We start from the raw sequence: 21,908 nt of genomic DNA on the forward strand, positions 1-21,908 counted from the left end.
AACAACCATCTTCCCATCAAAGGTCATGGTCACAGCCGCTATTGATAGATAGAAGTCTTGGCAAAATGTTGGTTTTGGGATATTACCTGTTCTTTATTTTTCTCTTGTGGATAATGACACTTTGGGGTGGAAAAGATCCAGAAGAGATTTAGGCAAATTATTTGTTCCCACATTTGACATCAATTTTGGAAGGCATAATAGTTTACATTGTAATAGATACAAAAATCTGTTTCTTCTACAAATCCATATAGATCGGAACTCAGCTAATGTTCCACTAGTGCTTCTGTAATATCTCAATTTGTTTTAATAGTATAACCGTCAAAGTTGTCTAGAATTGTTCCTGTTCAGGAGAAAAAATCTATATTACATTTCGCAGTCATTGAATGATGTAAGCAGATTAACGAAACAAAACATTGAAATAGGATTGATTTATTATGCAATGACTTTTACCACGAGACCTCTGATTATAACTTTGGCAAGCGCACGTTCGAGTGAAAGACTGTGATGAAAGAAATGAAAACAAACGTATACTGGAATGTAGATAGTGTAAATTGATTCTGAAAGAAGAATAATATACAAAATCAATAAAAGAATAAGAAGATATAAATAAAAATTAACATCGCTCTATCAACTCAGTTATTTTTCACGTGATCCATTGTTTATTAAGGTCACGATAGATAAACCTCGGCAACAAAACCTGAAAGTAAATTAGTAGCTAAAGTTTTCGATTAACAAACAACTGAATGAAATATATTTAGTCGATTATACGTTATGGATTCGTAATAAATGTGCAAAAAGAACGTACATAGAGGACTTATTTAAGTATATATGCATGCATTTGTTCAATAACTTCCTTAACATTATAATTAAAAGAAATTCGTTTCTTATGGCTTTAAAAGATTCTTTCGTGATAAAAAAGACCTTTGCAAGATCAAAATTTTGCTGAAACACTGATAGTTGTATTTATTAAAACATAAAAGAATAAAGAGAAAAAAGGATGAATTTGCTTACAGAAGTTAATACTGGACAAATTTTTTTTCTTTTAAAAAGAGCTAAAAGGTGTTTTCTTAAATATTCCGTCTTCTGTTCAAACCAATTTTTATTTAGATTTGGAGATGACATAGCTTTAATGATTGGATACAGACCAAATTACTACTGGTTGATTATGTGAAAATATGTTTCACCTTTAGCAATTATTGTCATCTTTCTAACTAGTGTGATAAAAATGGCAGTTTCCGGTACAACAAACGATGCTTGGGATTCGGCTATGGTAAGTGAAAACAGATTTTTAATCTTATTAGTTAACGGTACCGGCGAGCCTCGGTGACCAAAATATTTAAGTAATTCATCTACAGTTAGCATTAGCCTGTCAACACTGAGGATGCGAGTTTGTAATCCTCTAATGGCAGGTGTGTTCTTCTATCTTAAAAGACTAGTAGCTAGGATTGCAAGTTTTTATGCCGAAGGTTGGTAGTTCTCTCCTTTTACTCCGGCTTCGTCCATCAATAAAACTTGGCCTTCACGATATAACAAAGAATGCTGAAAGTGGCTCAACACCAACAGTCAATCAATCACTTCCTGTACCGGAAGTATTATTTACATTTTCAGTGAATGGGTATCCGGAGCAAAGTATTTTATTCTGGTTGGCATCGGAATTTGCCCTGTATTTAGCATCGGCGTCAATATACGTTTTACAAGTTTCATAAAGTCTGAATGTTAACCGATAATGGAGAAAACAATTTTTTTATCAAAAAACAATACGGGAATTGAAATGTTTATGTTCAAACCGATTTTGTTATGATTAGATGCATTATATTGCTCGGAGAAAATTTATTAATTTAAATGATATCAACAATTCACCAAGCACATGATAATAAAATGAGTTATTTGCCAAATTCAAAAAGTTATGGATTTCGTATTGTATTTACAGGCTACAACGACAGCTTTATCATGACCAGGAGGACATAAATTTGTTGCAGCATTTTTAACTCTAACGGCAGTTCTTTGGATACCAGGTGTCGCTTTAGTAAAGTATTTCCGTTTGATTAAATGGGAACCTGAAACACCAGCTTATTTTCCCGAAGAAGAACTGAAAATAGAAAAGGAGATTAAAATATATGAGCCGTCAGATATGGAAAGAAAAGTATTCTACTGGGGAGAGGTTTTGGATTAATGATTGCTCAAACGTAGTCTCCTATTTAATCAGAAAATATGATCTCATATTGTAGCATTTAAACATTTTTTAGAACCGTCATATTCAAGAGTGTGAGCCAAGGCTCCGTCTTGAAGGCCGTACTTTGACCTATAATTGTTAACTTTTTATACATTGTGACTTGGATGGAGAGTTGTCTCATTGGCACTCATACCACATATTCTTATTTATATTATTTTTAATGGCAGTAACGCAATCAGCATTTTATATATGAAATTGTATATATGTCTGTTTTGAAATAAGTATAATGATAGTGCTGATGAAAGATTGGATATTGTAAATAGAAAAAATACACGATACATTTCGTGTCCAATTGTAATCCGGTTCTTTTAGGGTTCATGTAATTTATATTTTACTCTTGATATTCTGACCTAAGTGCAATAAAACTTTTTTTTATTCTTAACAGCTATTTATTGCAATATTAATAACACATTAAGAAACAAAGGACACAGCAATGGATTACATAAAACCGTGACTACCCTTATTATATAGCTGCGACTTTACTACCAGTACGTAATCTGAAAATTGTTACAAATACATATAGGTAGTTCTGAACAGTCATTAAAATTGGGGTGGGGAGGTTAGATACACATATTCATATACTCGCGGCCGCACCATTTTTGGTAGGATACTTTTGGCGTGGCTCGGTATTTATACATCCCGCCATTGTATTATTGTGCTATGGTCTTTTTTGTATTCTTGTCTTTCATTTGTGCTCATGTACTTTGAGTATAGAGTGTCTAAATGCCATTTTCTTTTTCTTCGTTGAAATAGTTATTTGTCTTTATAGTGATTAAGTTTATAACACAATATTGACTGCTATACCCCAATTTTTGACCCTTTTACCTTTTATGTCTGTTTGTTTTGCTCACACGTTGTTGTCAATATAATGGAACTCTATGCAACTGTCATACAAGTGAGAGGTTTAGCTAGCTATACAACCAGGTTTAATCCACCATTTTCTACATAAGGAAATGCCTCTACCAAGTCAGGAATATGACAGTTGTTTTCCATTCGTTTGATGTGTTTACGCTATTGATTTTGCCATTTGACTTTCCGTTTTGAATTTCCTTGGAGTTCGGTACTTTTGCTATTTTACTTTTTTTTATAGCAACCTCTATGCTTTTCTATAAAACTTTTATCATATAAAGTTAATTGCAAGTATGGAGAAAACTTACTTAGTCTTTTGTAAAAACGATGAAATGCGGACGACTTAAAGAAAATAAATTTTAAGAAATATTAGGGTATTACATTTATATCAACATATCAAATCCATCTTTTCTCTTCTTCTTTACATGCATTTACATCAGGGTCTCGACTTCTTTATCCAGCTTCCCTACTACCGCCGATTTTCTCTAAAAAATATGTATTCAACAAAAACGAATGTTTAAATGAATAAAGTAGCATCGACTAAGACGCACAACTGAATAAATAACTATAGCTTAAAAGAACATTAGAAAACGTTACAAATATAAGCAGATACGTTACCTTTTAAAATTGAAATGAGATCTTGATATATTTTTAGTAATGAGGATGTTATCGACACATTTTAAATCAAAAGTAAATACTTCAACAACACAGTTTGTTTGTTAAAAAATGGGTAATCAGCTAACACCAAACAACGATAATTGATTTATAAAAACTTATGCTCAAAACAAGTATTTATTCATATCAATCTGTCACATTTGGCAACCGTGCAAACTTTACCAAAATTTTTACTTCTTACGAATCCGGAAAACACAAGTATTAAGTTTACAAATTCAGAAGTACTGCATCCATTGGTTGTATGCAGATTTAGTGAAGGAATAACAACCCAAATAATAGTAGTAATGCAGTCAAGTATTAGTTATGCCTTCTACAGACCAGGAAGGTACATATCATGATAACTATGACCCTGATAATAATGTCAGATATTTTCCTCAGATATATCAGGAAGGGTTTTGCTAATAAGCAACAGTTACATACATCCTCATTGAAAATGTATAAAAGGATGCCTTTGTCCAGTCGAATGGTATTCCTTACAAACGACAATGAAAGTTCTAACTTTTGTATCCCTGATTATATTTGACATTGTAGCTGGTATTCCATTACACATGTTTTATCCATATGGCCATCCAAATGGCGACACTCGGCTACCTAAGAATGATGATGGAAGTTCTAGTGAAATTTACATTAGTACAGCATTTCCGTACTTCGGCCATCGTCACGGATCGCTTTTTGTAAGTTATCTTTATTACAGTCACTGACAATGTTTTGTACGTATCCTGCTAGGTTAGTTCGGAATTTTCAGTTATCAATGATTTTCAACTTCTTTGTATTTGACGCTAAGGTTTTTCTACCCCCAGGTATAGATTGCTTTTTCCGACATTTGGCACAACTTTTCGATTATTAATGTACTCCATTTTAGTAATATTTTATTTGGCTTCTAACTGTTTTGAGTCAAGCGTCACTGATGAGTCTTACGTAACCGAAACGCGCGTCTGATCTAGTACCAAATTATAAGCCTGGTATCTTTGATGACTTTTTAGTGACCGGTTATAAGACTGTTAGTCATATCTGATAGTGAACATTTGATATACAAACTAAATAGATATAGTGCCACTTAAGTGTCTCGGGTCACATTTCAGAAACCAGAATTCAAGCAGCATGATACGTACTTTTTGAACGCATATATAGGTTCTTTTAACAATTACAGGTGAACACTAATGGTGATTTAACCTTCCTGTCAGCTTTAAGTACATATTCTCCAGCAGCATTTCCATACCAACAAAATACAAAAATCATAGCAGCGTACTGGGGCGATGTTGATACCAATAATGGAGGAGATATTTGGTACAGGGAAACACACGATCAAGTTTTACTTCGACGGGCATCAACAGAAATACAATCTGTATTTCCTGAACAGTCACGGTTTAACGCCACGTGGATATTTTTATCAACTTGGAGCAACGTTGCTTTCTTTGGTGCTGACGAACAGGGAAAACACAGGGTAAGATTTAAAAGTTAAATTGTTAGGTTTTTTTTTTATTTTTCAAAGAAATGATTATTTTTACAAAGGAGTTGCAAAGTTCTACAGGTTAACTTTGTTCACGTGGATTTCATTATAAAAAATTTGTGATACATTGACAATGACTTGAAAAAACTTACTTGAAAAATAAGTAGTTACACCTAGATTGCTGTGCACGTTGATATAAGAAGAACAGTCAACCAACTCAAAGACAAATAGATAAAGACCAAAGACAATAGGAACAACAAAATCTGATAATTGAGTTTTAGTCAGAAAAGAAAAAAAGAAGAAAACACACACACATGTTGTCTATATAAACAATACATGTGTGGTGCTTCTACTCATTTTCGCCCTCTCATAAATAATGTAGACATAAGATTTTTATTTTTTTTTTAGAATTTCAGGCATTTTGCTATTTATAGACCGTCAAATATCTTCTTTAAGACCCATACAATATTTCTAATGATCAAAGTTTCAAGTTTACACATACTTAGAGTCTAAACGAATAAATCAAATGATTTTGTAATACACTGATTGATATATTGACATCACATGTCGTTTACTATGAAACAGAATATTATTATTTTTTTTCAGAGATGTACATTCCAGTGTGTATTGGTGACTAATGGAATTCATTCATTCGTTATGTTTAATTATTACAAGATGCAATGGACAACCGGTCGGTCAAATGGTGGAGACATTTCAACAGGGCTTGGAGGGACACCTGCTCAGGTACAAAAAATGCAACAGCTGAGTCGATAAAATTAAAAATCTTGTAGAAGGTACTTTGAAATTTAGTACAATCTCAAATCAAAACGTTTGAAATACAAGGTGTATGAATAGAAAATTCAACAACAATAGTTAATCAGAATAACAACCTTCAATAGAAGAATTTGTTGTAAAGTTGCCTCTAAGACAACTATCCATCATGACCAAATGCCGTGCATGAAACTCATTTTAAGTCAAGTTATGGTCTTCAACAATCAGCAAAGCCCATACTGCATTGTAAGCTATAAAAACACCAACCTGAACAAATGTGAAAAATTTAAACATAAAAACTCATAGCTTAATTATGTTAAAACAACAAATATAACAAACAAATATCAACGACATCCACTGACCACCTATTAAACAGGAGACAGTGGTGTAACAGCACAAAATAAGAACAAAATATAAAAATCAATTGTAAAGTGCTTGATGTAAAGAAGCACAAAAAAAAAAAAAAAATTAACAAAACAAACCAAAAGTCACAAGCCGATCTCAGAGGACTTGCATTCACTGAAAGTTATATCTAAGCCAATTACAACTAATTTTGAAAGATGTTTTCCTAGACGAATATATCAATACACCCATCGAATTAAGTGTAAAAACTCCAGAAACAGTCTGAGAAAAACATGATTTTTTGGGATCCAAAGTTATAATTATGGACCGTAAAAAACCATCAGCATGACCATAAAACAAAAAGCGTTCATAACTGAATATCAATGCCTATTAAGTAATGTTTTAATTTATTAAAGAATAAAATCAATGATAGTATCGATTAAAATTATATTCAATATTTACTGCAGTAAAGTTAAAAACCTTAAGAAGAAGCGTATTAAAAAGATCAGTAAGATTACATTGATCGTACCTTAATTTATGTGCTCTCTGAACAATATCTCCGTAAAACTAAGAATGTTTTATCAAGGTTTCAAAAAGTTTCTACCACATGTGCAGGTTGTTGAAAACACATCATATTTTCTCAGTTAAAAGAAATATGGTTTCCGGTTAAGCAAGATTCTGAATATAAATAAAAAATTATTTTTTCATATAATATAATTTTTATAATGTTTTTTTCCCAAATTTAATAAAAGTTGCATATATATATATATATATATATATATATAGAGTCTATAAGAATCTACCAACCAGTAAACTTAATAGGAATTGGATTATCAAAATTGACAATACTACACAAACAGGGAAAATTATATGAGTCTAAAAGATTGTGTAACAATACCAATAAATAGATGGAAAACAAAACCCTAAAAAGTGTTGAATATCATCGCACAAAGATCTTTGTGCGATGATATTCAACACTTTTTAGTGTTTTGTTTTCCATTTATTTATCGGTATTGTTACACAATCTTTTAGACTCATATATTTATATATATATATATATATATATATATATATATATATATATATAAGTGCCTAAGAATGTAACTTTAACACACTAATGAGTGTTATAAAATTAGTTGTTATATTTTATATTATTCACGCAATATTTCGCTAAACAAATTAGCTTCATCAGGCGTGTGCATCTCTCAAGGTGAAATCGGATGCATGACAACAAAATATTTTTGTAGCTTGAACTACACAAAATTTGAGTAAAAGTTTAACAAAAAATGACTCTTCTTTAAAAGAAATTTTTCCATCACCTCCTGTTATTGCCTATCGCAGACCCAAAAATCTCAAAGACATACTTGTCACATCTAAAGTAAAGAAACAAGAGACTTCTAAAATTGGATGTTACAAACAATGCGGAAGAACCAATTGTAAGTGCTGTAAAGTCGCCAACACTGACCACTCTTTCAGCTCTCAATTCTTCTCTCAATTTTATAACACTCATTAGTGTGTTAAAGTTACATTCTTAGGCACTTATATAATTTAATGTAGTAACTGCATCAGTTTATTTACAAACTGATCCACGCCTAGATAGATTGAATGTTGATTGTTGCTATTTTTAGACACTATATATACAAGTCTAAATTAAAAACAACATTCAAACCTATGATTGCGTTGGATAATTTTTTTTTATACGTGTGCATGCACAACAAATTTCTTGGTAGAGGGGTCTAAATACAGCACAAACAACAATTTCCAAAAGACCAAAAAAGTGAAAAAGTATATTTTAACAAAACGCATTTGACTAGCAGGTCGAACAACGGATGTTCTTAAACCCTGCTGACTGCCATTTGCGATTGCCAAATAAACGGATCACCAGATGTAACAGAATGGATCTTAACAATTAATTTAATACCAAACAGAAAACAATAAACTTGCGGAAAAGATGGTATACCGCAAACAAAAGGTGCAAAGGTTTTTGTACACCATATCTGGATTTCGACAATTAATGTCTCTTCAGTGATGTTAGGAATCGAATCGGTATTTGGAAGACCATATAATTTACCTCAATTTAGGATAGACTCTTAAATTTTGAAAGAGTCGAAATAGGATGAACGGATCATATAAACCCGAAGGCAAATATAATACAAGCCCAAACGAAAAAACATAAACAAGTCTAAATTGAAAACAACGTTCAAACCTATGATTGCGTTGGATAAAAATCGCAATTTTTATACGTGTGCATGCAAAACAAATTTCTTGGTAGAGGGGTCTAAATACAGCACAAACAACAATATATATATATATATATATATATATAAATCACTTTTGTGTAAATAGAGGGAACACGAAATGATATAATCAATAATACAAAAATGAGATGATAGCTCTTATAATAAGGAAAACTTTGGTCACTAGATTTTTTAATCAGAATCCTTTTGGGGTCCTTTCACAGATGAGTAAATAATTTGCCCCGGTGCAAAGTAAATTTCATTTAAGATTATACTAATACTTTCAGGTAGGTTTTGATGCTGGTGACGGCGAACATTATTATGCAGTACAGGGATCTAGAACTTCTGATATTATAAATATTCCGCAAATATCTAATATTGGAATTGCAGGAAAGTTTATATTTCGTGTTGATATGAATGCAGTAGAACAAGCTACAAGTAAGTTTGGAAAGCTTTAATATAGATATCCCAAGATATTAGTAATCGTCAATTGTATTATTATACCTTCCTTATGTTTTTCAATCATTTATTCTTCGTTACCGAAATCTATTTTTTTTTCATATGTAATGTATATTGAGTTTCTTGTTTAGAAACAATCTTCAATAAAAAATTAATTATTAATCAAAAAGTTAATCATTACTTACATTAAAGCGTTTTTAATTTTTTTTTTATAGAAATTGAATATTTTAACAGTACATAAACTTACTTTGATATTTAATGGAGTGAGGCGTAATAGTGTACAAAATCCATTTTAACTAAACAACACAAAATATTTTTTTATGTGAATTTAGAACTATTTTCATAATTCCCATAATAAGAAAGGAAAACAAACAAAGATAAGACAGGACAATTAATATAATAACCAAACTCGATTTTATTAGCGATTCAAAAGTTTTGTCAATATGTCACTCATAGATTTATTAAATTCATTAATCCTATTTTTTGCAAAGTGATCAATGAATGTGATAACCAGATATGTCAGAATGATGGAACTTGTGAAGATTTAGATGGATTATCGAGGTGGCGCTGTAACTGTCTGCCTGGGTTTACTGGTATACATTGTGAAACAGGTAAATATTGGAAACAAAAAATGGATCAATGCACGACATATTTGACAAAATGGTTAGAAGAGATACTTTTGTCAACCAAAGGTTAAAGAATAAACTGACCGCAATAGATTAAACAATAAATACACCCAAACCATTAACATTCTGTAGTAACCCTTGCCCGAAAGTCATATATAGAAGTAGGTCTTTGATTTCAAATTGATTTTTGATACTGAATTTTGTCTTTTTCCGAGAAGTAGTACTGATTCACTGCAAATAAATCATCGTTAGATATATATATATATATTACAATGATCTATCATTTTTCAAATATAAAAATTTTTAGCTTTTTTTGGTTTGGTTAGTAATACGTTGGAAGTAAAGAGACCATTAGGATTTACAAAATTACATATATAGATGAAATTTGGAATACATAAGGGAATAAATCTTCTTCATTTCATTGCTTTTTATTGCAGTTAAAGAAACTTAACCCATTTTCTGAAATTCGATTATCAGATATTAAAATTTAAGCAAAATATCAGTTATCCAGAAAAACGCGTAGGGTGCACGAAAGATATAAAGTTATTTTCATTTAATCCTCACAGATTTTGAGACTAAATTCACGCTGTACTTTTTATTTCAGACATTAACGAATGTGCAAGTACGCCTTGTCAACATAATGGGAAATGTTTGGATTTGTTGAATGCGTACAGATGCCATTGCAGGGAATGATTTGCTGGAAACAGTTGTCAGATAGGTTAGTAAATGATATATTAAAAATGCTCTTATTTATGCATTCATACAAATGGATAATCATATCTTTTTTATTACTCAAGTTTGGCATGCATTCATCGGTTCATTTAGATTCATACAGATTATTACGTATTACATATAAGTATCAATAAATAAAGGCAACAGTAGTATACTGCTGTTCAATAGTCATAAATCGATAACTGTTTTAGGCAGGATATTGAAGTTTACATACTTTTTTAAAACTTAGATATGACACAAAGGCTCTCTTTTGTTTTTTATCTTTTTGAATTTCATTCGTTCAGGTTCATTTTGCTTCTATTTTCGTGTTAAAAGGTTGAATATTTCATCAACAAAATATTTAAAATTTTAGTTTTCTTTCTTGCAGAATGCTTAAAATCATTTTGTACCATGTGTTATACTGAAGATTTAAATATTTTGATATAAACTTTTCATATTTTCATTCTAGATTTAAATGAGTGTGTGAGTAATCCATGTATGCACGGAGCAACATGTAGAGATAATGATAATTCTTATGTGTGCGACTGTCAACCTGGATATGTAGGAAATAACTGTCAAATAGGTAATAGTTATGATTTTAAGGCAATATAAAGATTACCAATAGAACGCAAACAAAAGTAATATTACCGCGATATTCCTTAGCAAAACAGTCAATGCAATATCGCTTACAAAATAACCCGTTGTGTTTAGTTTTACATAGTGTTCATTTGATTTTGCTACTGTTTTGATTCGAAACGCCACTGATGAGTCTTATGTAGACGAAGCGCGATTCTGGAATACCAAATTATAATCCTTGTATCTATGATGAGTTGTTTAGCCATACTATAAAAGTATTTTTGCACCACACATATAATAATTTTTCGCTTAAAATGTCACCATTTTTCTCAAAATGAAAATAATTTCTAAATATAATTGCATGCGTTTTTTCTTCTTCCTGAGACAGGTTTATGGCGTCATGGTATTATTTATCAACCCCAGTTAGACTTTTTCCTTTTTATATGTTTGTGCACACTGATGTAGCTAGACAGAAAACTTCTTAAGCTTGATGGCTTTATATTATCGTTTAAATATATTCTGATGATGTATATTTTGAATAATTTTTTTACCATCTCAAAAACAAAAAGAAAAAGCATTTTGCAAAGTTCTTTAATATCGCTTTCAGATATATTCATGATGTTCTGTCACTCTATAACCCTCATTTCAATGAGTGCTAACATCTGATATGTTCCAATGAATTTGAAATTAACGATACTTCATTCCCATTGTGGCGGGTATTGAACGAGATTTGACTATTGGTAGACTACAGACACCTTAATTTACCTAAATTATTTTCTTATCTAGACATTTAATTTATTTCATTATTTTCCTTGGGTTAAAGGCTTACAAAAACATTTTTTCTATGTACAAAACAGTTTTTTAATAATCCATATTAATTGGGGATACATTTAACAATACAGAAACAGCACAGCAGAAAATTGGATTGCATTACAAAATATTTTTGCAGAAAATATCAAAAAAAGGGGGGGGGGAGAAGATACCAAGGGTAAAATAAAAACAAAATAAGTCCAATATAAAAAGACAACACCATTGAAAGGACAAAAAGACAGAAGCAATTCACAAAACACTATAAAGAAGACGAACGATTGAGCGACATGAACCTTGCAAAATACCTTGGGTTAACTCGTGTGACCGGTAAGAAATTCCTGCTCTAGCAATGACATCCGTCGTTTGACTTCTGTTATTAAAATACTGTGCTTAGTTGTATCTGATAATAAAGAATCATTTAAATGTGGAATGGATATACAGTTCAATTCTAGACATTGTCGAGAAACTATCGGCCGTGCAAATTATCCTACCTTAAAATCTGACCGAATGCTAAAGTGTTGAGTGAAAAAGTTTCAAGGTTTTCAAAGAACAAAAAATAGACAAGACCGTTACCGGTAGAAACACCGCATGAAATAAATAATGAAATAGAACAAAATAAAAATTGCAAGGTCAACGGTTGCAAAGACGAACATAAAATCAAATCTTATATTATAATTTCAGACATTGATGAATGTCAGAGCAATCCATGTTACAACAATGCTTCGTGTATTGATAAAACACCTGGATGGGACTGTGCCTGTTTACCAGGATATACCGGAAACAGATGTCAGAGAGGTAAGTAACAATAAGAATAAGCAATATATCAAAGTTTTCAAATAAAAAATAATATTTTCACATATGCAAAGATTTTAAATGAGCTTTTTTCTAAAGTAACTGTAAAGAATAAATTATTTCGATCGCTCATGAATCAAACGTAGCAAGATATATTCGTCTTCTAATTCTAAAATCTGAATTTTTGATACATGCAATTATCTTTGCTTTGTTTTATAAATATTCTTTAACATTATCAATTTTCAGACATATACGAATGTCAAAGTAATCCCTGTAGAAATAATGGGACATGTGTGGATTTTGTCGATGGTTATGAATGTCTTTGTTCAAATGAATCATTCGGACAGCACTGTGAACAATGTAAGTTGAATGGTCATGTATTCATCCTTAGTCTTATTGATATATTATGTTATAAACTTGCACCGTATCTACTGGGAAACTGTATTGTCCAACCTTAAAATATTGACCAAACAAGGATCCGACCCTAAATGAATTATACTAAAGCGCAAACGAAGATTGAATAGTAATAAACCGGTCGTGCGAGACCTTCATGGGTAGTCAAGGTCGTTAAACAGTAGTAATAGTAATATACACAAAATTCGGAATTACAGAATATAGATATAGGGAAGATTTAATATTGAAATGGGAAAATATTTTTTTTTGTTACGAAAACATCAAGATTAAGTATTTCAACATGTTGTCGGGGCGAATGGCAATTTTGATAAGATTGCTCTCTGGCGAACAGGAAATACATTGAAAGACCCAACAGAAAAAACACGAATTCCAGTAGCGGTCGTTAATTTCTTCAAGCGTTATAAAATATAACGTAAAGGGTATGGCGTCACACATTTCTTAAAAAACGGACGGGGTTTGACATCATTTTAATTGAACAAGAATCTGTTGGTATACTTTAGAATAAGTGTATACGAAACGTGTATTTTTTTTTATTTCATATGTTAGCTTTAATTGCTTCCTTATTTTGTATATTGAAAGGGATAAATCATTGTTTATCAAGTCCTTGTCTTCATGATGGAATATGTACAAATCAATATGGCGGATTTACATGTAAATGTTTAGACTCTTGGCAGGGTGAAAGATGTGAATTTAAAGAAATCAATAAAACTCAGGTGATTAACCTATACATTAAAAGTATTTAGTTTAAGAAATATCAGTAATTAGTTATTTGAAAAATTGAATGCATTTAAAAACCTTTTTTTAGTTCTAGTTTGGTTGAATGTACACTTAAATACAACAAAATAGTTTCCGTGCACAAAACAACTATTTCTGGAATAAACTTTAAAAAGAGGCGGATGATATCAAGGGATCACTTAGAATGGTTCGTTATTGTCATCCTGGCATGGTTCGTTATAGTCATCCTGCTTTCTCGACGGAAAAGTTTACAAAATTATTCAGTTAAATCTAATTGCAACACGTAACCCGTATTTTAACGTTTTAGAAATTTCTCGAGAAGCGCCTTTATAAACACAAAATTATTTAGGAAATGACATTTTAAGAGTGACAACAAAAATGTATAACAAAAATACCGAACTCAAAGGTAAATTTAAAAAGGCGAAGTATATAAAAACTGAAAAAAAAATCAAACAATATCAACCAACGGAACAAGTGGAAAAAGTGTCATATTCCTGACTTGGTAGAGGCATTTTTCAAAGAAAATGGTGTGTTAAACATTGTTTTATAGCTAGCTAAACCTGCTGCTTTTTGTCAGTTGCTTGTGTGAAGTACATAACAGACATCCAATACAACTGGCTAAAACATTCAAACAAACATTCAAATTAATTTAACAAAGACGCCAACAAAAAAAAGGTAGTTGATAGTAAATTTAACAAAGAAGCCAACAATAATAATTATTTCTGATATAACCTTAACAAAAAGGCGGATGCTATCAAGGGACCACTTAATATTATTCATTTATTATATTTTTTAAAGCTGTGTACTGATCTGGAATATACCGAATGCTCCTGCTTTACTCATCAGCTGAAACCAAAACCAAAATCAAACAAATTATTAATTGGTAGCATAGGTTCTATCATAGGATTTTTTATGACTATTACTTTTTACACTGCATGGATGTTATTAAATGCAACGATTAATAAAGGTAATCGGGTTGATCCAGAGAAGACGAAAATATTTCACGATAACCAACCAATAAAGAATGCAAATATATCGGGACTTATAGATAAAAGTAAATCACCAGTAGTCAGTGACACGCGTCAAAAGAAACATCACAACTGTTTTACAGATCATAGTGGATTCGATTTTTCCAAACTATATTTAAACAAAGATGGTACAAAGAGAATTATCAAATGCAGACATCAAAGAGATTCATGATAATAAATAACCTTAACTTAGTTAGAATGTATATAAAACAGCAAGTTCTTACAACGAAAAGCGTGCAAAACGCAGTTTTTGTAGTTGATATTTATAGCTTTCTTTACGGAAAAGTTGAATATTAGGTTGACAATTACAAAACGAAATCGTGTTGTGCTAAGTTTTCTAACGGTTGATAATGCCTGCTGATATGTTAAATAATTTTACATGCTGTGTCATTAATTAATGAAAAGAACTTTGTGCAGACTATTGTTTGTCTTTTCGTCGTTTTTTTCTTGAACACTATCCTATTTTTTGGAAATTTATAGAAATTTATATGTGACGTCACATTGTGCGTCGATCTCTTCGGCTAACATATAATACGTTGTTCGGCTGTGCCTTTTTTATGTGCTGATTTAGGTTATTTTACGTATTCGTTGTTATTCTGTAGTTAGTCACAACTTCAGTACTGTTGTTTGTCTGTTTGTCTTGTTCTTTTTAGCCATGGCATTTTATTTATAACTAACTTTTCTAAAATTTTCCGTTTATAAATTTTTGAAATTATAAAGAAACTAAGGTTTCAACTCCCTCAGGCAAAGTTGACCTTAGATGAATTTGGCTATTTGTTTATAGGTATTTTTGTCATATAGCTCTTCAACTGTTTCAGTACTTATACATCTCTCGGATTTCAAATGTTTGGCATTGAGCGTTCCTGATGAAGGTAAATCTAGAAAAGCACTTCGGACGCATGAAATTATTAAACGTGTTGTTTTCAATTTTTTTATTTTCGACTTATGAGTTTGAATGTCCCTTTGGTATCTTTCACCTCTATTGGAATTGTTGAGCATAAATCAAATAGAAATTGTGCACCTTTAAGCCTATTCCAATTTCTTTCGGTATAAGAATATCATCTTTTGGGTAGTATAATTTGTTCCTTTGTGATATAACAGCCTACAATAATGACCTTTTCTTTATTTAATTCAGTCAAAATATCTTCGTTGTTTTTGTCATGGTCTCTTGGTTCTCCATCTGAGATAATAAACAACAATATTTTACGAAAACTGTACTTTTTACTTGAAAATAAGTACGATACTTTTTCAAGAGCAGAAATCAATGAACTTTACCGAAAATTAAAGGTTTAAACATATCAACTAGTTTCAGTATTCTTTTCTTTAGATTTTCTTTCGTAGTCACTGTTCCTTTAATAATGCCTCTTGCCTCATGAATTCGGATAATTGACTGCAAATTTACTTCTTTTAAGAGCCGATTTTTCCCGTCCTCTACACTTTTTTTTAACGTCAACAATTGTGCCACTTTTTTTACTAGAGATTCATAGGCGGAGGCAAAGACGTTTTGAAAACGATTAAGACCATTACTCGACATATTCTAACCTCCCCAATATTTGCAAGGAAACAACAATCATTCATTTCCAAAATACTTTTAAAAATTCATTATTCAATTGAAGTTCGTTTGCTTCACCCTTTGAAAGTACCTTTTTAATTACCCGTTCGTGTGCATATTTCTGTACTGGTTTTGCCCCCATTGCTTTCAAGCAGATCTAGCAACTCTTTCACAATTTTGTTATAGTCCCATTTTTTTCTTCCTTGTTGTTTTTTTCTGTTTCGAAATATTTGCATTGTTGAAAGCATGTCTTTTCGTAGTTGCTTAAAATGCAAGACAATGTTAATGCAGTTGATTTTCTATTATCTTTAAAGCATAAAAACAAAAACAAAAATCTGATAGATGTACAAATGTGAATAAAGTCGAAATCTACCTACGACCAATCTATCCAGATATCTGACGACTCCTTATAGGCTTGATTGATTGATTGGCGTTTAACGCCACTTTCATCACTATTGTGCTATTTAGTGGCGATCAGTTTTTATTGGTGGAGGAAGCTGGAGTGCCCGGAGAGAACCACCGACCTTCGGTAGGAAAACTGACAGTACTAGTCAATTAAGATTGGAGTCGAGTGCACCTACCACGTGCGGGATTCAAACTCACAACCTTAGCGAGAAAAGTCATTCCGATGCCATTTTAAATTACATTGGTTCGAGTAATAAACGAGACAAACTCTTATTTAGTTTTAAAGTGCATGACATTCTCATATCTAACAAAATATTATTCAAAAAGTGACAACAAATTGATGAAAGTTGGCCTACCTTAACTACATTTTTTATATTTTATACCAGAAAAGCTCAACAGGAAGTCCCAGTATATTATTTTCTCGCTCAACCATTAGATTGGGATTTGATGCTTTACCAGGCGTGTGGATGTAAATAACTTGGGTAAAATGTATACAATAAAGCTCGGCCTGGTAGAAATTGTTTAACATCCTTTTATGGAAGCAGCTGAGAAAAACGTTTCTTATTCAAAACGCAATTGCTACGGCATATGAATCTTTTGTCAAAGTGGCACAACTGAGGAAGTGACAAAATTTTAAGTGGAGTGTTTTGAAATAATTGTTTCATAGAAGACGACCATTATGTTCCAATTGTCATTACCATAACCCCCAGTTTTTGGTGGGATTAGTGTTGCTTAGTCTTTAGTTTTCTATGTTGTTTTTTGTGTACTGTTGTTTGTGTCCTTTCGTCGTTCTTCGTTTTTTGCCATGGTCATGGTATTGGTTTGTTTTGAACTTACGAATTTGAATAATCCTTTGGTATCTTTCGCCTCTTTTATTAATAAACGATCGATTACACACCACCACAAGAAGAAGAAAAAAAATGAAAAAACCCAGAACCATTGATTCTCGTACTGGAATATTCCAAAAAATTCAAAATAACATGTGTTAGAAGTATATTAGCTGATTGTGTCTTAATCTAAACGTTTGTGTTTTCTCTCTCTATCTGTCTTCTTAACAGATTAATTAGTATTTTAAATCGACATTGAAATTATATTGAGTGTGAATTAGATCGGCGGTGGATACATGCATACCATAGGATACTTACATTCTACATATTCTTTATCAAAAAAGTCGTTTTATTTGTATTTTGCTGATTATGTCATATTCCTGAGTGTGATATTTTGACTGAGTTGTAGATTCGCATGGCGAGTTGTACAGCAGAAGACGCGTTACCTGTTACTCTGTCTCGCTCCTTTTGGAGTTATTAAGATTCCCTTAGTTTTTGTTTAATCTATTTTCGTAATACTAGTAGATTTAGGAGATTCAATATCGGTAAACTACTGTGGCATACATAAGAGATAGTGTTATTAGTGCTTGCGTGCATCAGATATTAAAAGAGTATCATAAACCAAGCATCGTAATCAAACAAATACAAGCGTAACAGTTTCCATGCCTCACAGAAGAGCTTGGAATAAATAGCACAACTAGTAATCCTTCATATTCATTAACATCATTTACAAAAATGAAATTTTACAAAATCACAAATCTGTCCTTCTTTCTTTTGTTATTTACATCAAAGAAAACGGAAGAAAATCTACCGTCATTATACTGGATACCAAAACTTCACAAAGAACGATACATAGCTGAATCATCAAGATGTTCGACTAAACATCTTTTTAAAGTGCTGACTACTATTCTTTCTACAGCACAAGATGGCCTTTAAAATATTGTGATGAGATATATTCAACCAGTGATGTCAAATGTGGATTCTCAAAAATTCTTAAGATCTACAGGTAAATCTTAAATCACAATCTCTGCAATTTTGCAGCAACATTAAGCCCTTTATATTTTCTACGCTTTACACTACTATCCCCATGCTCAATTGAAAGATCGACTTCACCATCTCATTAAACAGAGCTTTTCTATAAAATGGGAATCGTAGGTATAAATTTCTTTTTTTGGGTAATAATAATTCTTATTTTGTGAAGAACCACACTGATTCTATTAGAAAATACACTGAAAATGATATTATCAAAATGCTGGACTTTTGAATCGACAATATATTTGTTGAGTTTGGAGGATTGTAATTTCAACAGACAGTCGGTATTCCAATGGGTACTAATTGTGTACCCCTTCTGGCCGATTTTCTTTTGTACTCGTATGAAGCAGAATTTATTCAGAACCTTCTAAAAGACAAAAAGAAAAAGCACATTGTGAAATTCTTTTATTTTATTATTTATCATATTTTAGTCAGTACTTGTATCTCATATATCCCAGTGATATTGAAATTAAGGATACTACTGATACTAGAAGGACTGCTTCATACCTTGATCTTTTCCTCAATATTGACACAGATGGACGACTTCACACTAAAATCTATAACAAACGGGATGATTTCAACTTCCCAATTATCCATTTCCCATTTCTCAGCAGTAACATACCCTCTGCTCTGTCGTATGGTGTTTATATATCTCAATTGATACGTTATGCTCGTGCATGTTCACACTATACGGACTTTATATACAGGAGTGTGCTCCTTTCGCAGAAACTCCTCCAACAGAGTTATGAGGAGGAAAGATAAAAAACGACCCTCCGTAAAAGTTATGGACACCATCACGAATTGGTTGATCTATACGATGTGTCTGTGTCTAAACTAACTAACATCATTTTACCACGTCTTATATTGTGGTTTACCATCTACGTCGTCTGTCTGCTAAGTACCAAACGGGACCTATTCCCGATTATGACTGTTTTCCTGAGTGTAAAATCGCATTGCTATACGACGTGTCTCGTTATTTATATATCCAACATTCATGTGTTTAGTTATGATAAATAAAATTGAGAATGGAAATTGGGAATGTGTCAAAGAGACAACAATGTTTCTTTTGTAAGTACGGTTGGATATTGTGTTATGTTTTATCGTTTGTGGTTTGAATTCTGTATTTTCGGTACATTTCATGTATGTCTTATTTGTCAGTATAGTCGAGTTAATTTCCATTTTCCATGGATAAAGTATTGTGTTAGTCCAAATAATAATGACGTCGTCACAGCATTAATTTGATATAGCCTTTCAAAACCGTCATAATCATGATAATTATTTGGACTTGTATTGTGAAAATAAATGTGAATTTTTGGATCTCGTTCTATTTTTTTGTATGAATTTCAAGATTATATATACGTCACAAAAATACGTCACTGTTTGTGCTGTCCTGTGCTGTCGTTAATGGGAGATGTCCGTTGTTATTCTGCGGTTTACATGTTGTAATGTTCTATTATATTATTTATTTATGCATTTCTCTGTGTTGAGTGTTCTTGCGTTTGTTTGTATTGTATTCCTGTCACGAAGATTTGTCATTTTAGCGATATTTTTTAACATTACCATATAAGCGGGAGGTTTTGATAGATATAAAACCAGGTTCAACCCACCATTTGTTCTTGAAATGTCCTGCACCAAGTCAGGAATATGGCAGTTGTTAACAAATAGTCAGTTTCTATGTATGTTGGCATTTGTTTTTGTAGCAGTTCAGTGTTTATGTTGTTCCGTTGTTTTCCTCTGATAGTTGATGTGTTTTCCTCGGTTTTAGTTTGTAACCCTGATTTGTTTTCTCTAATCGATTTATGGTTTTTGAACAGCGGTATACTACTGTTACCTTTATACTTACCCTGTCGACGCAGCTGCTTTCCATGTCGATAAACCTGGTCACGTTCCTTTCGGAATTTATGAGATTTCCGCAGGTTCTGATTTGTATATCTTCCTTTGTATATTCTAAAGGAAATTAACGAGATATGAACTCCGGTAAAAAGTAAAACAACAAAATTACCGAAATTCCATGGGAAATTCAAAACGGAAAGTCCTTTATAAAATTGCAAATTCAAAAGCTCAAACACATCTGACGAATGGAAAACAACTGTCATATTCCTGACTTGGTACAGGCATTTCCTTAAGTAGAAAATGGTGGATTAAACCTGGTTTTATAGCTAGCTAAACCTCTCACTTGTATGACAGTCGCATTATATTGACAACAATCTGTGAACAAAACAAACAGACAAAATAGGTAGAAATGTCAAAAATCGGGGTACAGCAGTCAACATTGTAATATAATCTTAATCACTATAACAACAAATAACTGTTTCAACAAAGAAACACAAAATGACATATAGACAAAGTACATAAGCAAAAATGAAAGACAAAAACTCAAAATAGACCATAGCACAATAACACAATAGCGGGATGTGTAAGTACCTATTCACGCCATAGGTATATAATCAAAAATGGATAAACAGTAGAGGTTAGAAAAATACAAGGACAAAAAAAGGGGGGGACTTTAACACGTAATTAAGATGATAAACAACGTCAGTACCTATAATCTATACTTCAAGACCATCATGTAATCTTTGTGAAGTTGATACGGAATATTTATCAACAAGGTCTTGGTATCTTGGTATCTTCCAATGAACTTTTTTAGAAACAGGACGAGACGTTCTTTGACACTACCTTGACTCATCAACTTTTTGCTCAAACACTGGTGATATTTTATAAATTCTGAAGGAACTCCGACTCATATGAAACTAAGATGTCTACATCCATATTCAAGAAATGTGTTGTCAATTAGAAACTCCAGAATACTGATCATTTGTTCCTCTGTGTAGCATGTTTTACCTTTTGTTCACTATTAACAAAATATACCATATGGTATCCTAAAGCAATACATATATAGCGTATGCTGACATTTTTATATTGAAAAGCATTGTGGATTATTTGTTTCAGACGATTTTTCAATTTCACATGGGGAATGGTGGTAAACAGGGTTCAAAAATTAAAAGTTGTGATAGAATTAATTTCAGAGAAAGATCGAGATTAAAAATTATCCAGAAGTTCTTTAGAGTTTTTTAGAATCCACATATGGCTAATACCACTTCGCGAGTAAACAGTTTCACAGTATTTCTAAAGACCTTCTTTCACTGTGGGCAGAATTTTTGTCAATTTAACAGACAATTCGTTTGTGGAACATGCAGATGAACAAAGTACCATTGCTTTAAATATCCCCAACGGAAAGAAATAAAAGAGGGGCGAAAAATACCACAGGAACATTCAAATTCATAAGTTGAAAATAAACTGACAATGGCTAAAAAAGATAAAGACCAACAGACAAACTGGACAGAATAAAACATTACTTCTTATCCAGATTCGAGGTATTTCTGA

General features: G+C 31.9%; 1 protein-coding gene across 1 annotated transcript in view; it reads left to right on the forward strand.

The window, feature by feature from the left end:
* The first annotated feature begins 1,225 nt into the window (after positions 1-1,225).
* Positions 1,226-21,908, forward strand: part of LOC127701785 (fibropellin-1-like) — an 85,949-nt gene continuing 65,266 nt past the window's right edge. The window contains exons 1-5 of the mRNA XM_052205750.1: positions 1,226-1,270; positions 8,845-8,995; positions 9,508-9,627; positions 10,823-10,936; positions 12,421-12,534. Coding sequence (XP_052061710.1) covers positions 1,226-1,270; positions 8,845-8,995; positions 9,508-9,627; positions 10,823-10,936; positions 12,421-12,534 — 544 coding nt within the window. The remainder of the gene's footprint in view (positions 1,271-8,844; positions 8,996-9,507; positions 9,628-10,822; positions 10,937-12,420; positions 12,535-21,908) is intronic.

This window comes from Mytilus californianus, unplaced genomic scaffold, assembly GCF_021869535.1.
Source record: "Mytilus californianus isolate M0D057914Y unplaced genomic scaffold, xbMytCali1.0.p SCAF_5, whole genome shotgun sequence".
In the NCBI taxonomy this organism is placed as follows: domain Eukaryota; kingdom Metazoa; phylum Mollusca; class Bivalvia; order Mytilida; family Mytilidae; genus Mytilus; species Mytilus californianus.